The sequence below is a fragment of the Littorina saxatilis genome, unplaced genomic scaffold (genome assembly GCF_037325665.1).
Source record: "Littorina saxatilis isolate snail1 unplaced genomic scaffold, US_GU_Lsax_2.0 scaffold_1527, whole genome shotgun sequence".
NCBI classification, from domain to species: Eukaryota; Metazoa; Mollusca; class Gastropoda; order Littorinimorpha; family Littorinidae; genus Littorina; species Littorina saxatilis.
Window position 1 is genome coordinate 5,001 of NW_027126736.1, and position 18,509 is coordinate 23,509.

The window sequence follows — 18,509 nt, forward strand, 5'->3', positions numbered from 1 at the left end:
GAGCTTTTCTCGTCGTTGATTGGTCAAAAATTCCGGCCGAACTTTTATTGTCCTCGCGCAATTCCGGCCGGAATTCCGGTCGGAATTCCGCCCGAAATTCCGCCCGGAGTTTCGAGCTATTCTCTACTCACTAAAAACATGGAATGGGAATTTACCGGACACTCATATGTAATTGCTTTGAAATCAAGGGCGATCACTCAAATTCTTCAAAACGCAGGATTACAAACAGCAATGGATGTTGCGCTGTTTATGGTGCAAGATGTGAATGCGATCATTGCCAAGACCCATTTTCATAGGTGCTTGAAGAAGACATTTTCTTACAGGCAGAATGTGAAATTAAACAGAAAAATACAGATTTTAGACAGATCTGTGCGCAATTTTGCTCGCTATAATATGGGCATCTACTATGGGACATCATATGCTTCCTTTGCAAACATGAATAGTGTTGTTGTTGTTGTTGTTGTTGTTGTTGTTGTTGTTGTTGTTGTTTTTGTTGTCAGATATGTATTTTCTGGTTTATTTTTGGCTGGTATGGCATTTTATTCAAGTAAGGGTGTGTATATTTGTCATTCGACGAAAAGGCCTTGTCAGACCTTTTTTGACTTAAAAGAGCGCAAAGGAAGGACTGTTGTTATACATGTGCGGCATCCTTTCAAAGTAGAACTGGAAAGAGGTGTAAAACGACACAAATGACTCATTTCATGCGCCATTCGTTACTCCTCAGACGGCTAGGTTTTTCCGTTAAGACCAAGGTCACAAAGAACAACACTGTTCCGAAAATATCTGCTCGGGCGTCAGAAAATACTGCCGTTACAAATTATATTTCTTTATTTTTCCAAATCGGGGAGAGGGTGAGGTGGGGGATGAGGCAGGGTTTCAGATGTGCGTGTGTGTGCGTGTGAGTGTGTGTGTGTGTGTGTTTATAAGTGTGTGTGTGTGTGTGTTTGTGTGTGTGTGTGTGTGTTTATGTGTGTGTGTGTGTGTGTGTGTGTGTTTATAAGTATGTGTGTGTGTGTGTGTGTGTGTGTGTGTGTGTGTGTGTGTGTGTGTGTGTGTGTGTGTGTGTGTGTGTGTGTGTGTGTGTGTGTGTGTGTGTGTGTGCGATTATGATACACGCTCACAGAAAAAAAGGATAGTGGACAAATCAAACCGATGCACAAAAGGTCAGAATCTCTGTGTTCAGTCAGTCAAAATCCTTTATTTTAATCAAGAGAAACAACTCATGAGCACTTTTCAGAAGTGTGTACTGTTTGCAAGAACCGCTTCCATGAAATAGCTGTGTTCACACTCACACACACGCGCGCGCGATTAATGTTGATTCTTTCATCCGACTCTCTTTTATTCCCACTGTTTTGATGTCTCAATCTAAAAGTCCGAGCAAAACGAGTGCCGAACATTTGCGATAAAAGTCCGGGCGGAATTGCGCGAGGACATTTTAACCTCGATCCGATTCTCTTCCGTTTCAACTTTTTTAAATTTCTCGATCTAAAACTCCGGGCGGAAAGTGCCGAACCCATACGAGCGTTCCCGATAAAAGTCCGGGCGGAATTGCGCGCGGACATTTTAACCAATCAAAGACGAGTATAGCTCGAAAGTCCGGGCGGAATTCCGGCCGGAATTCCGGCCAGAATTGCGCGAGGACATTAAAAGTTCAGGCGGAATTTCTGACCAATCAACGACGAGAAAATCTCAAAAGTCAGCGCGGAATTCCGGCCGGAATTCCGCGGGGACATTGCGTATCTGGCGTTCCATAGTTGGGGTGGGGTGAGTGTGGGTGTGATTGGGTGGTGAGATGGGGTGGGTGGGGTGTGATAGGGTAGTGAGATGGGGTGGGTGGGGTGGACGTGTAAAGGAAACTGAGAGGAGGGGATGCTGGTGTCACGAACTGAAAACCTAAGCAATCCTTCTCGCTGCGGTCAATGCGCATGCGCTAACATGGGGAGATTAATCAGGTCGTGAACAACATAACCCTAGCCCTAACCCTTACCCTAACCCTTACCCTAATTCTAACCCTAATCCTAACCCTAACCCTAACTCTAACCCATGAGTTCGGTCAAAGGGTCGCATTTTTAAGGCCAAGATTGGCGCATGCGCATTGACCGCAATGAGAAGGATTGTTCAGCAGAGGTTTCAGTTCGTGACACCGGTCTTACCAACGTGTAGTGTAAATAGCCCTTCACCAATCCGCCTCCCGAGCCACAGTTAGCAGGGCATGTTCCGCTGAAACACACACAAAATGATAATATTAAAGTCACACTCCTCTTCTGAACTGTTCGGCCCACCGTCTCAGGTCTGGCCAGACTGTTACGTGGAATGAGACCACACCTTCAGTTCGTCTTGGTCACATGCCAAAAATGAACAGTCCAGTTGAGTACAGAGTAATGAATGATGGATTCATTTTGCAAGAAGCCACAAGTCGCCTGGGCAGATCTGAGACAGTCAGCCGAACGGTTGACACGGGAAGGAGTGTTTCTTTAACATTGTACACTTAATGAACATAATGACAATTCTTTATTTAACGAGGGTAATAGAATAAGAGAGTGTGTCTTTAACATTGTACACTTTATGACAATTCTTAATTAAACGAGGGTAATAGAATATGAGAGTGCGTCTTTAACATTGTACACTTTATGCGAGGGTAATAGAATTACAGAGTGTGTCTTTAACAATGTACACTTTATGACAATTCTTTATTTAACGAGGGTAATAGAATAAGAGAGTGTGTCTTTAACATTGTACACTTAATGAACATAATGACAATTCTTTATTTAACGAGGGTAATATAATAAGACAGTGTGTCTTTAACATTGTACACTTTATGACAATTCTTTATTTAACGAGGGTAATAGAATAAGACAGTGTGTCTTTAACATTGTACACTTTATGACAATTCTTTATTTAACGAGGGTAATAGAATTAGAGAGTGTGTCTTTAACATTGTACACTTTATGACAATTCTTTATTTAACGAGGGTAATAGAATTAGACAGTGTGTCTTTAACATTGTACACTTTATGACAATTCTTTATTAAACGAGGGTAATAATAGAACAAGTGAGCGTGTCTTTACCATTGTACACGTTATGACAATTCTTTATTTAACGAGGGTAATGGAATAAGAGAGTGTGTCTTTAACATTGTACACTTTATGACAATTCTTTATTTAACGAGGGTAATAGAATAAGCAGTGATTTGCTTTTTTACATCTGGCCGTCGCCCTGGAAAGGGACTAATCTACAATGGCTATATATATATTTTTTTTTTTTTTTTTTTTTTTTTTTGTATTTGCCAAGCACATCATCGTGGGGCTTTTAATCCATAACATGCATCCGTCTACAATGTATCTTCATTCATCCTTCAACATGTATAATAAATATGTAAATGGCAAGTATACAAGACATACAACATTAGGACCTAACCGACAGACGGACATGTAACATACCGACAATACTGATAAAAAAGAGAGAGAGAGAGAGAGAGAGAGAGAGAGAGAGAGAGAGAGAGAGAGAGAGAGAGAGAGAGAGAGGGGGGGAGAGAGGGGTAACAGGGTGACAGACAGGTAAGGGGATAAGTGAAGCAGACAGACATAAGACATACACACACACTCTTGCCTAAAATCTTATAAAAACCTACAATTTTAAACTGTACAAAAAGATTAAGCTGAAATGGACACTTCGCCTTGGTCAATAACCTAACATATATTCGCATAGGGTAACCACTCTGACAAAAATTCAACATTTCTATTCCTGATAAGATTCAATTTCTTTTCAATGTAATATCTTTGTTTTAATATTTTCAAAAAAACATTCAAAAGCGGAACTGAGCCCTGAAGTTTACATTTATAAATATAATATTTTCCTAAAAGAATAATCAAATCTAAAACATTATCAGTGTTCACATTATCATCATTTCCAAATATTATCAATCCTTTTGAAAAAGTCAAATGTTCACAATGTAAACATGGCTATATATTATACAGACAAAGAAAACAATATTCAGTGTTTACATCTAAACGGAAGGAAGAACCCATAAAAGAAAGTAGGACAATTAGGCCTAAAAAAAATAGGTGTGGTTACGGTAACCCGACCTACCCTATTTTTGGGGGCCGACCCTATAACTTTTTATTACATTTGTCAAAAAAATACACAAAAAAACAAGTAAACGAGTGCAGAAAACGCAATGAAAGCGAAAGCGCCCGAGTCGCACACTTATTTCCCTGTCAAGTAGGTTTAATTTGTACACATTAGAAAAAAAAGTAAAAAAAGAAAAAAAAAGTGATTGCCTACCTTCCTACCCTATTTTTTTGGCTATGTTACCGTAACCACACCTATTATTTTTTTGGACCTAATAGAGAGGGTTAGTTTCTAAGAGTGTCCTCCACGAGTTTTCCTCGCTGTCCTTCCTAATATATGCGCAGCACCTTTTTGTCCCACATTCATTAGAGAGACTGCCCGTTTGACAACTGAACAATATCTATCCTGTGTATAGCACGTACATTGTTGTATTGTCGCGGCGCTTTTTGATTGGAGAACTCTAGCCGGAAAACGACGAATGCGGCCGGACAAGCCAAAAAGTGCAAGTTGGCTGAGAATCGTTGATTACATATAGTCTGAGCATAAGCGCTGTTTACATGGGCAGCGATTTTCAACCTTTTTATTACCTGGGAACGCAGAAGAAGAAGAAGAACTTCTTATTTCTGACAAAAATCGCTTTAACTCGTTGGAAAGTTGGTTGTATTAAGTCCACCATGTGAACAGCACTTCAGTTTGTTCAGATACTACGTTGCAAGCCCCTGGAGCAATTTTTTTATTAGTGCTTTTGTGAACAAGAAACACTTAACAAGTGACTCTATCCCATGCCCCCCCCCCCCCCCCCCCCCTTTCCCCGTCGCGATATAACCTTGAACGGTTGAAAACGACGTTAAACACCAAAGAAAGAAAGATTGTTCAGATGTCTTACCCACACACGCTACCCGCCGTTGTACATAACCATGTGAACTGCACTTAAGTTTGTTCTACCATGTGAACACCACTTCAGTTTGTTCAGATGTCTTACCCACACACGCTGCCCGCCGTTGTACATAACCATGTGAACTGCACTTAAGTTTATTCTACCATGTGAACAGCACTTAAGTTTGTTCTACCATGTGAACAGCACTTAAGTTTGTTCTACCATGTGAACTGCACTTAAGTTTGTTCTACCATGTGAACTGCGCTGAGATGACTTACCCACACACGCTGCCCGCTGTGGTACATTGTTCAAAGGTGGAGCCGCAGGTCAGAGCGCCCAGGTCTTTGTACACTGAAAATAGGAAAAATAGGAAAACCTTAAGGCCACACACAAAAAAAATAGTCTGTTTACGGTATCCCGACCGACCCTATTTTTTCGCGCGACCCTAGATTTTTTTTGGCATTTGGGAAAAAAAAAAAGAAAAAAAGAAAGGTCTTTGTTTTTTGGCAAAATAACTTAAAAATATGTTTTTTTGGAAAAAATAAATAAAAATCCCGACCTACCGACCCTATTTTTTAGGCCTTTGTTACCGTAAACAGACTTTTTTGTTTGTTGGCCTAATCAAATGAGGCAGAGTGATATTTCAAGAAGTGAGAACCAAAGGGAAGCAACGCTTATGCAACTAGATCATTTACTTCCCTTTGGTTCTCAGACATCAAAAATAGGAATCAAATATTGTCCGAAACTGAGTTGGAATGAAAATGCTAATGTTAACCCCGATTACTTACAGTGGCAAGCGCTTTCTGGACAAAACAATTCATTTTTGAAAAATCAAAATAAATGAATAAAAAAAAGTAAATAAATAGATAACTAAATACATGAATGAAAGAATATGTAAAACAAATAAAATGAATACAAACAAATATGAATTATATTTTAAAGGCGTAGTTTCGTCAGAAATACAAATATGAAGTTTACTCCCTGCTGCTAATACGAGCACGAAGCGTTTCGAAAGACTGAAAAATGGAAGTCGAAAATATGGTTTTGTTAAAATAATTTTTTAAGAGGCAATCTTTACACACGTGCTCCTTTTCCACGTGTTTCAGACACCCCCCTCGCTAGTGGCCTATAATGTCACGAGGAAAGAAGTAAGAAGTAAGAGTTTTCACTATTTCACAACCCATTCTAACCCGACAGAGTTATTTCCGAACATCGTACTCTATTCGGATTAAATGCCTTTTGGGGGGCTATGTGAAAAAGTTATTTGAAGGAGAAAGACTTCAAACATTGACCACTGAGTTGCGAAGAACACAAACAAATCCAAACCTATGGCGTAGCCTTGCCCGGTAGAACTGCCGTTGTCACCAATGCAGACAAAGACGCCGGAATCTTGCTCTTCAGTAGGCGGCGTGATACCGCTTATAACCAGATCTGCCGTTCCGGTTCCCGGCAAGACGATGTAGCGTTGGTCGCCCTGAGGAAGCCTGCACAAGCAAATTGTATCCACATTTTTCCAGAGCCAAAGCTTAAATGAAAATCCGTTGTTGTTTTATAAACATGCACATGCACAGCTTGGCGGTGACCCCACAAGAATATTTGGCAATATAATTTTTGCTGTTGTTGATAAAATGAAAATCGTTAAGGAAAACAACACCTTAGCCTCAGTAGCAAAATGCAGCTGATGTATGTCTACGGTAGTTGAAATTAACCACTTGATTGCCACAGCAATACGTAATCAGACACGATTTTTTTTTTGTTATCATAAAAATCACACACAAATCACAAGAAAAACAATCGTTTTTGTATTTATCTTTGAATTGCATCAAAATGATTGCCTCCCCTGGAGACCATTTTCAAAATGAGTTTTAGCAGTAATTGTTGCACTTTGTATGTTAGGCCTATGGGTTTTTGTCGCGGATATTTTCTTCAAGTAAACTCTTCCGCTAGTCAAGCGGTTACATTTCCAACAACATTAAAACACACACAAGTTGTGATGCACAGACCTTGTTTCAATCCAATGTGCTCGAGGAACGCCATCAAACCGTGATTAATGATATACGATACCGACCCCACAAGTATTTTCCCAAGCTGATAAGACAAAGTCATCGAGACATCATTTATTCTCGAAACCCTGTTCATCTTAATAACGTTCACGACGACACAACTTACCCAGACACCAGCTTGGACCAAGACAAGGCGGGTTTAGGTTCGCCGTGACCGACACACGTCATTGCTGCGTAGGGAGTGTTGTGCAATGACGTCACGTTGGGACTCACCGTCACTGTGACAGGCACTGTAGCAGATAAGATTCTTTAATAATGACTGTTACTCTCGTCCATTCCAAGCGCTGGACCTAGTGTAAGAGAGGGAGGGCCATCCAAAATGAGAAAGAGGTACAGGGTCAATAGTTTAACAAAATCCTTCTCAACACGAAAAAACAGTCATCGCCGAGACCATATTATTAAGATAGTCTCGACTAACCACACCGAAAAACCGAGACGGGTCGATCACGCTCGTCTCCCGCGCGAACGCAGTACTTACTTAAACCTATATTTTGTAATTCTGAGCACATTTTTATAGTATACATAACATATGTATATGCTTTTGAAATCAGGAGAAATTGCAGAATACGATGCAATCATTTTTGGCTCACGTAAGTGTAGCCTATGCGATGGTAAACTCTGTCTGTCTGTGCGTGCGTGCGTGCGTGCGTGCGTGCGTGCGTATGTATGTATGTGTGTATGTCTGTGGTAGAAACTTTAACATTTTTGGCTAAACACCGAAATACTCATTTCACGTGGTTAATTTTCAAGCACCATCTTCAAATTATTGAAGCAATGATCAACATTGTGTCGGCATGTGTGTAGTTAAAGCGTGTATCCAAAGAAAACGGGTGGTGGGGGGTTTTGAAGGGGTACAAGCAGTTGACTGGTTTGTGTCGTGTTTGGCATGCAGACGGCAGGTCAGGTGTCAAGATCAGGTCAGGGGTCGCGCGAAGGATTGTGGTCCAGTTCTCACCTCGCCGATTCGCCGGGGAAGACGATTTCATGTTGTTCGGTTTCTAAGCTCCAGAAAAGTAAATAAAGAAGATACCAAAGGGAGATTTCCTACAATTTGATCTGCACAGCGTGTTTCCAATGTCCACGCGAGGAAGAGCTGTCGAAAGCGCGGCAGTCAGTGTCGATCTTGCAGCCGTATCCCGGTAAGTTCAGAGACAGATCTAGTGTCTCCCACTCTCATAACGTGTCACCTACTGTTAATCCGTTTTGTTTTAATTTCTTTTTATTTCAGCAGACACGGATGTCAAACACAGTGCTAGGCAGTCACCTCTAGTGAAATGAGTTGTTCTAAAGTGCCTGTAATGTTTGGATGTCTTTGCTCGTGGTTCGATTTATGTGAATTTCAAGACTTGCAGTAGAATCTCAAGTTAAGTTTACTCTGCCCGAAAAAAACTGTCCACCATTTACTTGAACATGCAGATATATAAGGAAACAGAATGAATCTGTTCTCAAAGTCAAAATGATCACGATTTTTTCCTCAGATTCAAAACATGCACTGTCATGGTTTTGTCTGTACAATTTAGTAAGTCTTAAGTACTTTGCAACAACTTCCTTGAACGTGAAAGACAGTTTTTGAATGCTAGATCTGTATCGCGTTTCATTCCAGACTCGATCCTCTCTTTGATTGTAGATCTACTGTTTGCTGTTTACGCACTATCATATGATTCGCTATGTAACGTTTGGTAAGCTTACCTTGCAACAGCTTTCTTGTCTTTGTTGGCATTTCTGGCTGTGTTGACCGTCAGAATTATTTTAAGAACCAGGCTGCTGCAGTCGACATGTTTCGCATATTGTAGGGTCACCATGCTGCATAGGTAAAGTGGCTTGTATTTATAACCTGACTATTCTGTGTGTGTTACGGAGTGAGTGAGTTTGTGTTATGTTACTGTTTGTTGATTTCTTACGGGAGCCTTGAAGGCTTCGCCTCTTGTTGAATCTGTTAGTGAAAATTTGATTTTAATGACAACTTTAATTAGCAAACTAATTAACTACGCTGTTACGCTGTTTAACTGTTACGCTGCGGAGCTGAAATTCAATCCCATAGTCCGGACTTCGTCGAAGGTTGCTTGACCAATGAGGGCGTGACAGTGCGGCCTCAACTTTCACAAAAAAAGCCGGATATGACGTCATCAAAGACATTTATTGAAAAAATGACAAAAAAGTCCGAGGATATCATACCCAGGAACTCTCATGTGAAATTGTATGAAGATCGGTCCAGTCGTTTTCTCTGAATCGCTCAACACACACACGCACATACATACATACATACATTCGTACACCACGACCTTCGTCTCGATTCCCCGTCTATGTTAAAACATTTAGTCAAAACTTGACTATACGTAAAAACAACTCTGAATCTGTTTGTTTTTTTACTCAAAGATCTAAGAATGATACGTGGCTGGTGATCTTCTGTCATCCAGTATTCTTACAATTATATATGCCCTGTGGTATTCTTCTGGCTTCATCTGCGATTCGACTGGACGAGGATGTAAACGTCAAATAGATCAAATTGCAAAGCGTTTCGTTTCGGCAAAAACCGGCCAGAAAGTTAGAAAGTTATACCAACCGGGTGGGAGAAGGCCGCTGTTGTTGGGTTGGTTGACATTGAGATTTGTTGTGATTTCAACCAATCAGACCCCGTGGTTTGTTCTCGCCCTTTTGGGTGGCACCCACTTTCGCTTCATGCAACTCACACACTGGGTGGGAGCCAGCCAGAAGATTGGTTTGGTTGGATTGGTTGAAATTGAGATTTTTTGTGATTTCACGGTTTGTTCTCTCCCGTTTGGGTGGCACCCACTTTCGTTTCGTGTAACTTAGCCCAGATCTCCCCCGTGTATCTTTCTACGCGCTAATAGCATGCATAGGGCCTACCTTGGACGGTGAGGCCGAACTTGTTGGTAGCTTTTTTTCGCGTGTAGGTGCCGCTGCTGTATCTCACCGTCCATCAGCAAAATTGTGCAGTGGACCACACCCTTTACTGTGATTAAATTGTCGTCTCATTACTAATTACAATATACCTTGGGCAGAGAAGGTGTCAGTGGCACTCTATATTGTTTGGGTAGGTGTCCCAGTAGAGGAATGGTCTTCAGGGGCGGAGCAGTTAAGCCAGAGAGGGGGGGGGGGGTTACAACCTGGGGTCCAGGGGTAGACCCCTTGTGGGGTACATGGGCAAGGCCCCGTTGGGGGGTCTGGAGGGCTTCGCCCCCCCGAAGCTGAAGAGTTTTAGCTATTTTATGAACAATTTATGGCTTATCCTTGATTTTAAACATGATCAACTGGTGTCAGCAGCCACTCATTATTTCTTTTAAAGTTAGTATTATTTTTATTTATTTTTGTTGACAGCCGGGGGGGGGGTCCGGAACCCCAGTAACCCCCCCCCCCCCCCCCCCTCCGCCCTAATCCGCCCCTGGTCTTATCCAGATAGGGCCCGATATCATCTGAGACGTTGAACCCAACTTTTTTTCACGAAAAGGGTTGGTAACCCTTTAACACTTTCTACCCCACCTATGTTGACCAAGGTTTTTTTTTAGCCGAGACCAGCTGTGCTGCAGCAGGTCACACAGAATTGTAGTAACTGTGTAGAAACTGTGTATCAACATGCTGGAATGCAGGCGTTAGATCGACGTTACAGGAACCGACTGAAGTGACTGTATGAACGCATATATATCCGTACCAGGTCAGATAGAGCCATATGAGTGGGTACGGATATATCCGTACCTGGGAGATGATGAGTTAAGTTGCATCGTTGGCAATTTATCTCCTTTTAACGGCAGCGTACCTTGAACGATGAGGCTAGCAGTAGCAGTCATGGTGCCGAACTTGTTGGTGGCTTTACACGTGTAGGTACCGCTGTTGTAGCTGTCCGCCTTGCTCAGCCACAGAGATCCGTCCGGTAGAATCTTGGCGTTGAACGGTTGTCCCCCCTGCGGGTCAAACACAAAAGTCAAACTGCGATTATTGTCTGATCTTTGATGTAAATGTAGAGGGGGGGGAGGGGGGAGTATGATGGCCATGTTATATTGGGTAAAGTAAGTATAGAGTAGCAGTTGGAGAGAAAAAAGTGAAACTACAAATATTGTCAGATTGTGTGTATAAATGTGGACACAGATGTAGCCGAAGCTGCGCAGAAAGGGTGATGGCCATGTAGCCATATCAGGTCAAGTGCGTGGAATCTTGTCTGCCCTTGCACTCTTCGTTCTACGGAAGGTCTGCCCGCTGTTCCCAGCCAACACCTCCCGACTTGAGGGGGTGTTCGAACGTGAATGTCTGTGTGGATTGGGAAGGTGCGTGAGTTTGAGTTAGTTTTAGATTGCAACTTTAGCCTATAAATAGTTTTGCTCCCAGAAATTTTGAAGTGTATAGTTTAGACTTGTCACATTTGGCATATATTAGATTATGGAGATTTTTCCAAAATGACGTGCACGCACACACACACACACACACACACACACACACACGCACACACACACACGCACACACACGCGCACGCACAAACACACACCCACACACACACACACACACACACACCTGCGGGTAGGTCCAGGTGATGACAGGTGGGGGGTTAGAGATGACGTCACAGAACAGGTGAATATCTTGACCACTCACAGAAGTCTGCGACTGGGGACCTCTTGCAATCAGGGGCTCAGCTGAAAATAAATGCATTGTGCACAAAACATAGCTTTACTGTAGATCGAGTTTGTAGAAAATCCTAAATAATCTCTTTCTCAGAAACGAGAGGGTAAAAGAAGTGAGGGGAAGAGATAGCTACAATTATCTAGCAGCACTACTACCACTACCACTACCACTACCATTACCACCACTTCTACTACTACTGCTACCACTTCTACTACTACCACTACTACTGCTACCACTACTACTACTACTACTACTACTACTACTACTACTACTACTACTACTACTACTATTACTACTTCTACTATTACCACCACCACCACCACTACTAACACCACCACTACTACTACCACCACCGCTTCTACTACTACTACTACTTTTACTGGCATAAAACAGCACTTCTACTACTATTACCACCACTACCATTAACAACACTACTACTACTACTACTACTACTACTACTACTACTACTACTACTACTTCTACCATTAGCATTACTACTAATACCAACACTACTACTAATACTCCCGCAACCACCGCTACCACCACCACTACCACTACTACCACCACCAATACTACTACTACTACTACTACTACTACTACGACCACCACCGCCACCACCGCCACCACCACCACCACTATTACTACTACCACTCACAATTGACAACAACCTGCGCCTGACTTCCGACCACTTCTCTGGTGTTGGTCGCCCTACACTCGTAGCCGCCAGCATCCAGGGCACCCAGGTCCTTGATCGTCAGAACGCTCGTTCCCTGGCCGCCCGCGCTCTGATTGGTCACTATGGATGACGTCAGCGTGACGTTGGTTCCGTCGGGTTTGAAGTGGTACCAGGCGACGGAGGGTTTGGGGTAGCCGGAGAAGGTGCAGGTGATGGTGAGGTTGTCGTGGCTGTTGACGGTGGCGTTGGGAGGGTTGAGGAACACCACGATAGGCTCTGGAATACAATGGGCGGGGATACACGTGAAATTAAACCATCATCATCCTTTTCCTCCTCCTCACCATCATCATCATCGTCACCACCACTACCACCACCACCACCATCATCATTGTTATCATATCGACGACGACGACGACGACGATGATGATGATGATGATGATGATGATGATGATGATGATGATGATGATGATGATGATGATGACAACGACGACGACGACACCGGCGCCCTGGTATCATGACACCACCAGCTTATATCAGACGTTAGTCTCAAGAGACCCAAAGTGGCAGGCGTGACCACCGCCAACGTGTTAGTGCTGTGTCTGTTGTATTACGCCGCACTGTCGACCACTGTACAGTCTCATGAGATATTAAAGTTAATTTGACATCGGCTTTGTTATTTGACGGAGCAATGTATTACCGTTAAAAAAAAGTTTTTTGTTAAATACTTGTGTCAACCAAACAAATGGTACAGGCAGCCGCTCACCAACCAACCTCACTATATATACCCACCCTGTACACCCAGATGAATTGTGTACACCGATTTTCCCAGCACGTTGCTAACTTCACACGTGTATGTCGCTTCGTCCGTCACATTGACGTCATGAATCATCATCCCGTCCTGTGACATCACGTAACGCGATGACGTAGGCATCGGTGGTGACCACGTGACCTTAGGGACCGGATATCCGCTGCTGCTGCAGGGGAGAAGTACGTCACTTCTGACGTTGGCCGCAATGTTGACGACGTCAGCGTCTGTTTTCGCCGGGGCCGCTGTGAGTAGAAACGAAAGAAGATAATGTTAGACAAAATCTCAACCCCGCAACAATTATTTTTCGTTTTTGTGTGGACTTTCTGCCTTTAGATATATCAAGTTCTCAGAGTCTGGGAACAGTGCAAATACTACACTTTAACCACACCAACAAATAACAAACAATTAAAACAAAACAAAACATTGAACGCACAATTAATGTTGTTCATTGAATGGCAATAATGTGAAACTCAAAGACTATATATTTGTTATTTTTGAATGAAAGTTCGTAATTCTAATGTCATTCTGATTCCTACACTTTTCTGCCTTCGGAGATATCATTTTCTCACTTTTTTTGAAAGTTGGTCTTCGAGCAGAACGAAAATCATTACGGTTTGTTTGTTTGTTGATTGGTTGTTTGTTTGTTTTCCAAATCAACATACTCATGATTTTTTTACATTGGAAAACAACAACAACAAGTAAAAAACCAGCCTTTCATGCGAAGAAAAGCCTTACCGAGTCTACTGTAATATACGAAGAGCTTATACAGTCATATTCTTACAAATATTGAAAAGTAAATGAATAAAGAATATAATGAATGAACAAGTGATTGTCTGACTGACTGACTGACTGACTGACTAACTGACCGACTGACTGACTGACTGACTGACCGATTGACCGACTGACCGACTGACCGACCGACTGACCGACCGACTGACTGAGTGACTGACCGACTGACCGTCTGACCGACCGACTGACTGACTGACTGACCGACTGACCGTCTGACCGACTGACTGACTGACTGACTGACTGACTGACAACAAGACTAAGTGAGAGTTATGCGGGACCTATCTCCATGAACCTGAGAAAATAACAAGCATTGAAATGAACAAGTGGATTTCATCAATAAATCAATCAATCAATCAATCAATCAATCAATCAATCATTAATATGTAATCAATCAATATGCAATCAATCAATCAATATATCAATCAATCAATATGCAATCAATCAATCAATCAATCAATCAATCAATTAATCCACCAACCAACCAATCAATCAACCATGCTATCAATCTATCAATCAACCAAACAATCAATCAATCAATCCACACAAACAAAGACAACAACAAGATCTCACCAAGTCTAGCGCAGCATAGAGAGCTCTCCCGGTGTGGCGGAACGACGAAGCTCCCAGAACCAGAATCTCCTTTCGGCCCGGGAGGTCCAGAGCGCCCTGCCTCTCCCCTCTCCCCCTTCTCCCCTCTCTCCCCCAAATCTCCCTTCAGGCCCGGCAGCCCTGGAAGCCCCGAATCCCCCTTGAGCCCGCGCTGTCCGAGGTCTCCTTTGGGCCCGGAGGGGCCAGGGTTCCCTGGGGTGCCTTGGGATCCCGGTACGCCTGAAGATCCTGGGTCTCCTTTTGGTCCTGGAGGTCCTGGTACGCTTGAATTTCCTGACGTGGACAAAATATTGAAAGATCAGTCATTGGAGACCGTGATATTCTCCAACAGCCATTGTGTTTGTTTCTGTTATAAATGCGAAGCGTTTAGCCCTGTATGGCACGGATTTTGCATGCGTAATCTAGACTGTAGGTTTGACTTCCTCAATCCTACGGTCTTAATCTGCTTTGACGAATGCGTATTTATAAAAACTAAATAAATAATGATGACGACCGGAAGTCCGGCCTCCTGACAGGAGAGCTGGGCGAAGCAAACCGCTCGCTGAGTAAAATTCATTTAATTATTTAATTGGCATAGTTTCGGAGCAGTTTTGTGTAAATCATTGCAGGTGTTTCTAAATTACAGTAAAGCGAATGTCCCTTGAACCTTTTAAAGTCCAAATTGTAAGAAAACTTTCCAAAATTCATCCTTCGGTATAATATCTGTCTGCGTGCGTGCATGCGTGCATGCATGCGTGCGTACGTGCGAGCGCGCGTGCGTGCATTCTGCTTTCGCTGTTTACCTTGGTCTCCTTTCGGTCCAGCCGCACCTTTCTCGCAGATCTTAGTGGCATCTTTACAATAATACCTCGCTAGCGCCTGAGTCTGCACAAATGCAAAAATGTTTTCGAAACAACTTAAAAGTGACAGAGAGCGTACGTGTCTGCAGACACAACCAAACACTGAAAAAGACAGTCAACGAGTGAGACAAACATATACTGGGTGTAGACATCATTTTTCACAAATCCCACTCGCCGTGTACATGTTATAATAATTATTCCTTCGCACCCCCCTCCCCCCGCCCCCCCCCCCCCTACCCCCCCCCCACCCCCCCCCCCTCCCCCCCCCCCCACCCCTATTCCCATTTACGTTGAAATATTAGAGTTCACTGATAAACGCGATCCCTGTTATGCATCAGTCTCGTTCGAAATAAATATGATAAATTAGGTGTCGTGCTGTTTGCAAGGCGCAATTACTCTGCAGTTGAAGCGTGTTTAAGGTCTCATTTTCCGCCTCTTTTGTTTCACTGTTCTTTTTCTTTTTAATTCTGTTTTTAAATTAAAGTGAAGATTTGACTAAATGCTTTAACATTGACTTGAAAACGAGACGAATTTCAGATTGACTAAATGTATTAATTTCGCTTTACGCGACTTGTGTAATCTTCAATTCTTTTTTTCTTTTTACATGTTTTAACATAGAGGGGGAATCGAGACGAGGGTCGTGGTGTATGTGTGTGTGTGTGTGTGCGTGTGCGTGTGTGTGTGTAGAGCGATTCAGAGTAAACTACTGGACCGATCTTTATGAAATTTGACATGAGAGTTCCTGGGTATGATATCCCCGGACGTTTTTTTTTATTTTTTCGATAAATGTCATTGATGACGTCATATCCGGCTTTTTGTAAAAGTTGAGGCGGCACTGTCACACCCTCATTTTTCAATCAAATTGATTGAAATTTTGGCCAAGCAATCTTCGACGAAGGCCGGACTTCGGTATTGCATTTCAGCTTGATGGCTTAAAAATTAATTAATGACTTTGGTCATTAAAAATCTGAAAATTGTAAAAAAAAAAAAAAAATTATAAAACGATCCAAATTTACGTTCATCTTATTCTTCATCATTTTCTGATTCCAAAAACATATAAATATGTTATATTTGGATTAAAAACAAGCTCTGAAAATTAAATATATAAAAATTATTATCAAAATTAAATTTCCGAAATCAATTTAAAAACACTTTCATCTTATTCCTTGTCGGTTCCTGATTCCAAAAACATATAGATATGATATGTTTGGATTAAAAACACGCTCACAAAGTTAAAACGAAGAGAGGTACAGTAAAGCGTGCTATGAAGCACAGCGCAACAGCTACCGCGCCAAACAGGCTCGTCACTTTCACTGCCTTTTGCACTAGCGGCGGACTACGTTCAATTTCATTCTGTGAGTTCCACAGCTTGACTAAATGTAGTAATTTCGCCTTACGCGACTTTTTTTTCTTCTTCTTCTTCTTCTTTCTCTCCTCTATTTCGCAATACTCCTCTATTGGCTTCTATTAAGTTTTAATTTCGTACTTACCTCCGACTGAACGAGACTGGTGACGAGATTGACGATGTCTGGATCCAACGGTTGTGTTTGGCGTTTGGCACGTAACGATGACGTCATCTCATGATGTAACCGTTCCGTGAGGGATCTTTCAGTGTCTTCTGAGCGCTGATATTAGAATGAAATGGAAAATTTTAAACGGAAATTGTCAGTTGTTTCATACAAAGTTCAACTGCTGCGAGCAGGCAAGCAGACAGACCAGAAAAACGCACTAGAAAACAACAAAAGGCGGGGAGGGGGGCGGGGGGGGGGTGGAGGGAGGGGGGTTGGGTTGGGTGGGGGTGGAGGGGGGGGGGTGGGTGGGGGTGGAAGAAGGGGGGTTGGGTTTGGGTTTAGCAGAGAAGAAAAACATAACTCAACGTTTATTTGTTTAACTACAATATAGCTTCCTTTCTGCTCAGTTGGTTTTATTTTCATGGGGTTGTTTTCTGGTTTATTTGTTTGTTCTGTGTGTGTGTGTGTGTGTGTGTGTGTGTGTGTGTGTGTGTGTGTGTCTGTGCATGTGTGTGTGTGTGCATGTGTGTGTGTGTGTGTGTGTGTGTGTGTGTGTCTGTCCGTCCGTCTGTCTGTCTCCATTTCTCTCTATCAGTGTTTGCGTCAGTCTCAGTGTTTACGGAAAATGTTCAACCAATTTACCTTTGTCAAATGGTGTGCTTGCATATTCTCCACATTCTGCAGCCTACTTTTCAACGTGAATATTTCTCGCTGCTGGTAAACACCTACTCCAAGCACACAAAGAAGGAATGCCGATACCACAACAGAAGAAACAGACACACGTGCCCATTTCGACGACTTCTTTTCTTCGGCCATTTTGAACTCGTAGAAGTCTTACAGACAAACCCTCGTGGATTCAAGACGACCACTTCCGCACGAAAATAAAAGTTCTTTTGGGGACACTGACGTAAAGACAGACATAAATAAACCTGCATTCTATGGAACGAGGTCATCACGGTTCCTACTTTCTGATTATGAGAATAGCTCGCATTTGCAAGAAGATGTTCACGTATTGCGCTATTGTCATCTGGGCCGAGAGATAAGGTACATGCATAGATCCTGCTACAGTGGAACCCCCCTTTTAAGACCTCCAAAAATCTGAGGAAAACAGGTCTTAAAAAGGAGGGGGTCTTAAAATGGGGGTCAATTTACAGAGGCTTTTAACACAAAGTCTGAGAAACCAAGGTCTTAAAATGGAGGGAGTCTTAAAATGGAGGGAGTCTTAAAATGGAGGGAGTCTTAAAATGGAGGGAGTCTTAAAAGGGAGGGAGTCTTTAATTGGCGGGTCTTTAAAATGCAGTGCAACTGTACAATATTGTTCATGTTGGCCCGTTCTTAAAGAAATCGAGACGTATCTTCGCTTTGAAGCCGGGTGCCCGAATGACGTCCGACTGAGACACTAGCATTAACCCACAAAGCAGGAACAGGTGTCTGCGTTCGTGTGGGCATGCAAGATAGAGTTTGAAAATACAGTGGAACCCCCCTTTAAAAAAAAACAATGTAAGACTTCACCCTTTTTAAGACCTTGATTTGTCAGACTTTCTGTTCATAGTATCTGTACGTTTACCCCATTTTAAGACTCCCTCCTTTTAAGACCTGACTTTCTCGGGGTTTTGGAGGTCTTAAAAGTGGGG

At 42.5% G+C, this 18,509-nt stretch overlaps 1 protein-coding gene across 1 annotated transcript in view; it reads right to left on the reverse strand.

Annotated features, from left to right (window-relative positions):
* The window catches only part of LOC138955239 (hemicentin-2-like), a gene marked incomplete at its 3' end in the record, with an annotated part of 19,616 nt that extends 1,792 nt beyond the window's left edge, over nt 1-17,824 (reverse strand). Inside the window, 12 exon segments of the mRNA XM_070326884.1 lie at nt 2,154-2,220; nt 5,227-5,299; nt 6,275-6,432; nt 7,118-7,241; nt 10,787-10,931; nt 11,536-11,654; nt 12,299-12,595; nt 13,109-13,369; nt 14,487-14,798; nt 15,308-15,389; nt 16,855-16,989; nt 17,518-17,824. Of these exon segments, the coding sequence (XP_070182985.1) occupies nt 2,154-2,220; nt 5,227-5,299; nt 6,275-6,432; nt 7,118-7,241; nt 10,787-10,931; nt 11,536-11,654; nt 12,299-12,595; nt 13,109-13,369; nt 14,487-14,798; nt 15,308-15,389; nt 16,855-16,989; nt 17,518-17,691 (1,947 nt within the window).
* Between the last annotated feature and the right edge of the window lie 685 nt (nt 17,825-18,509).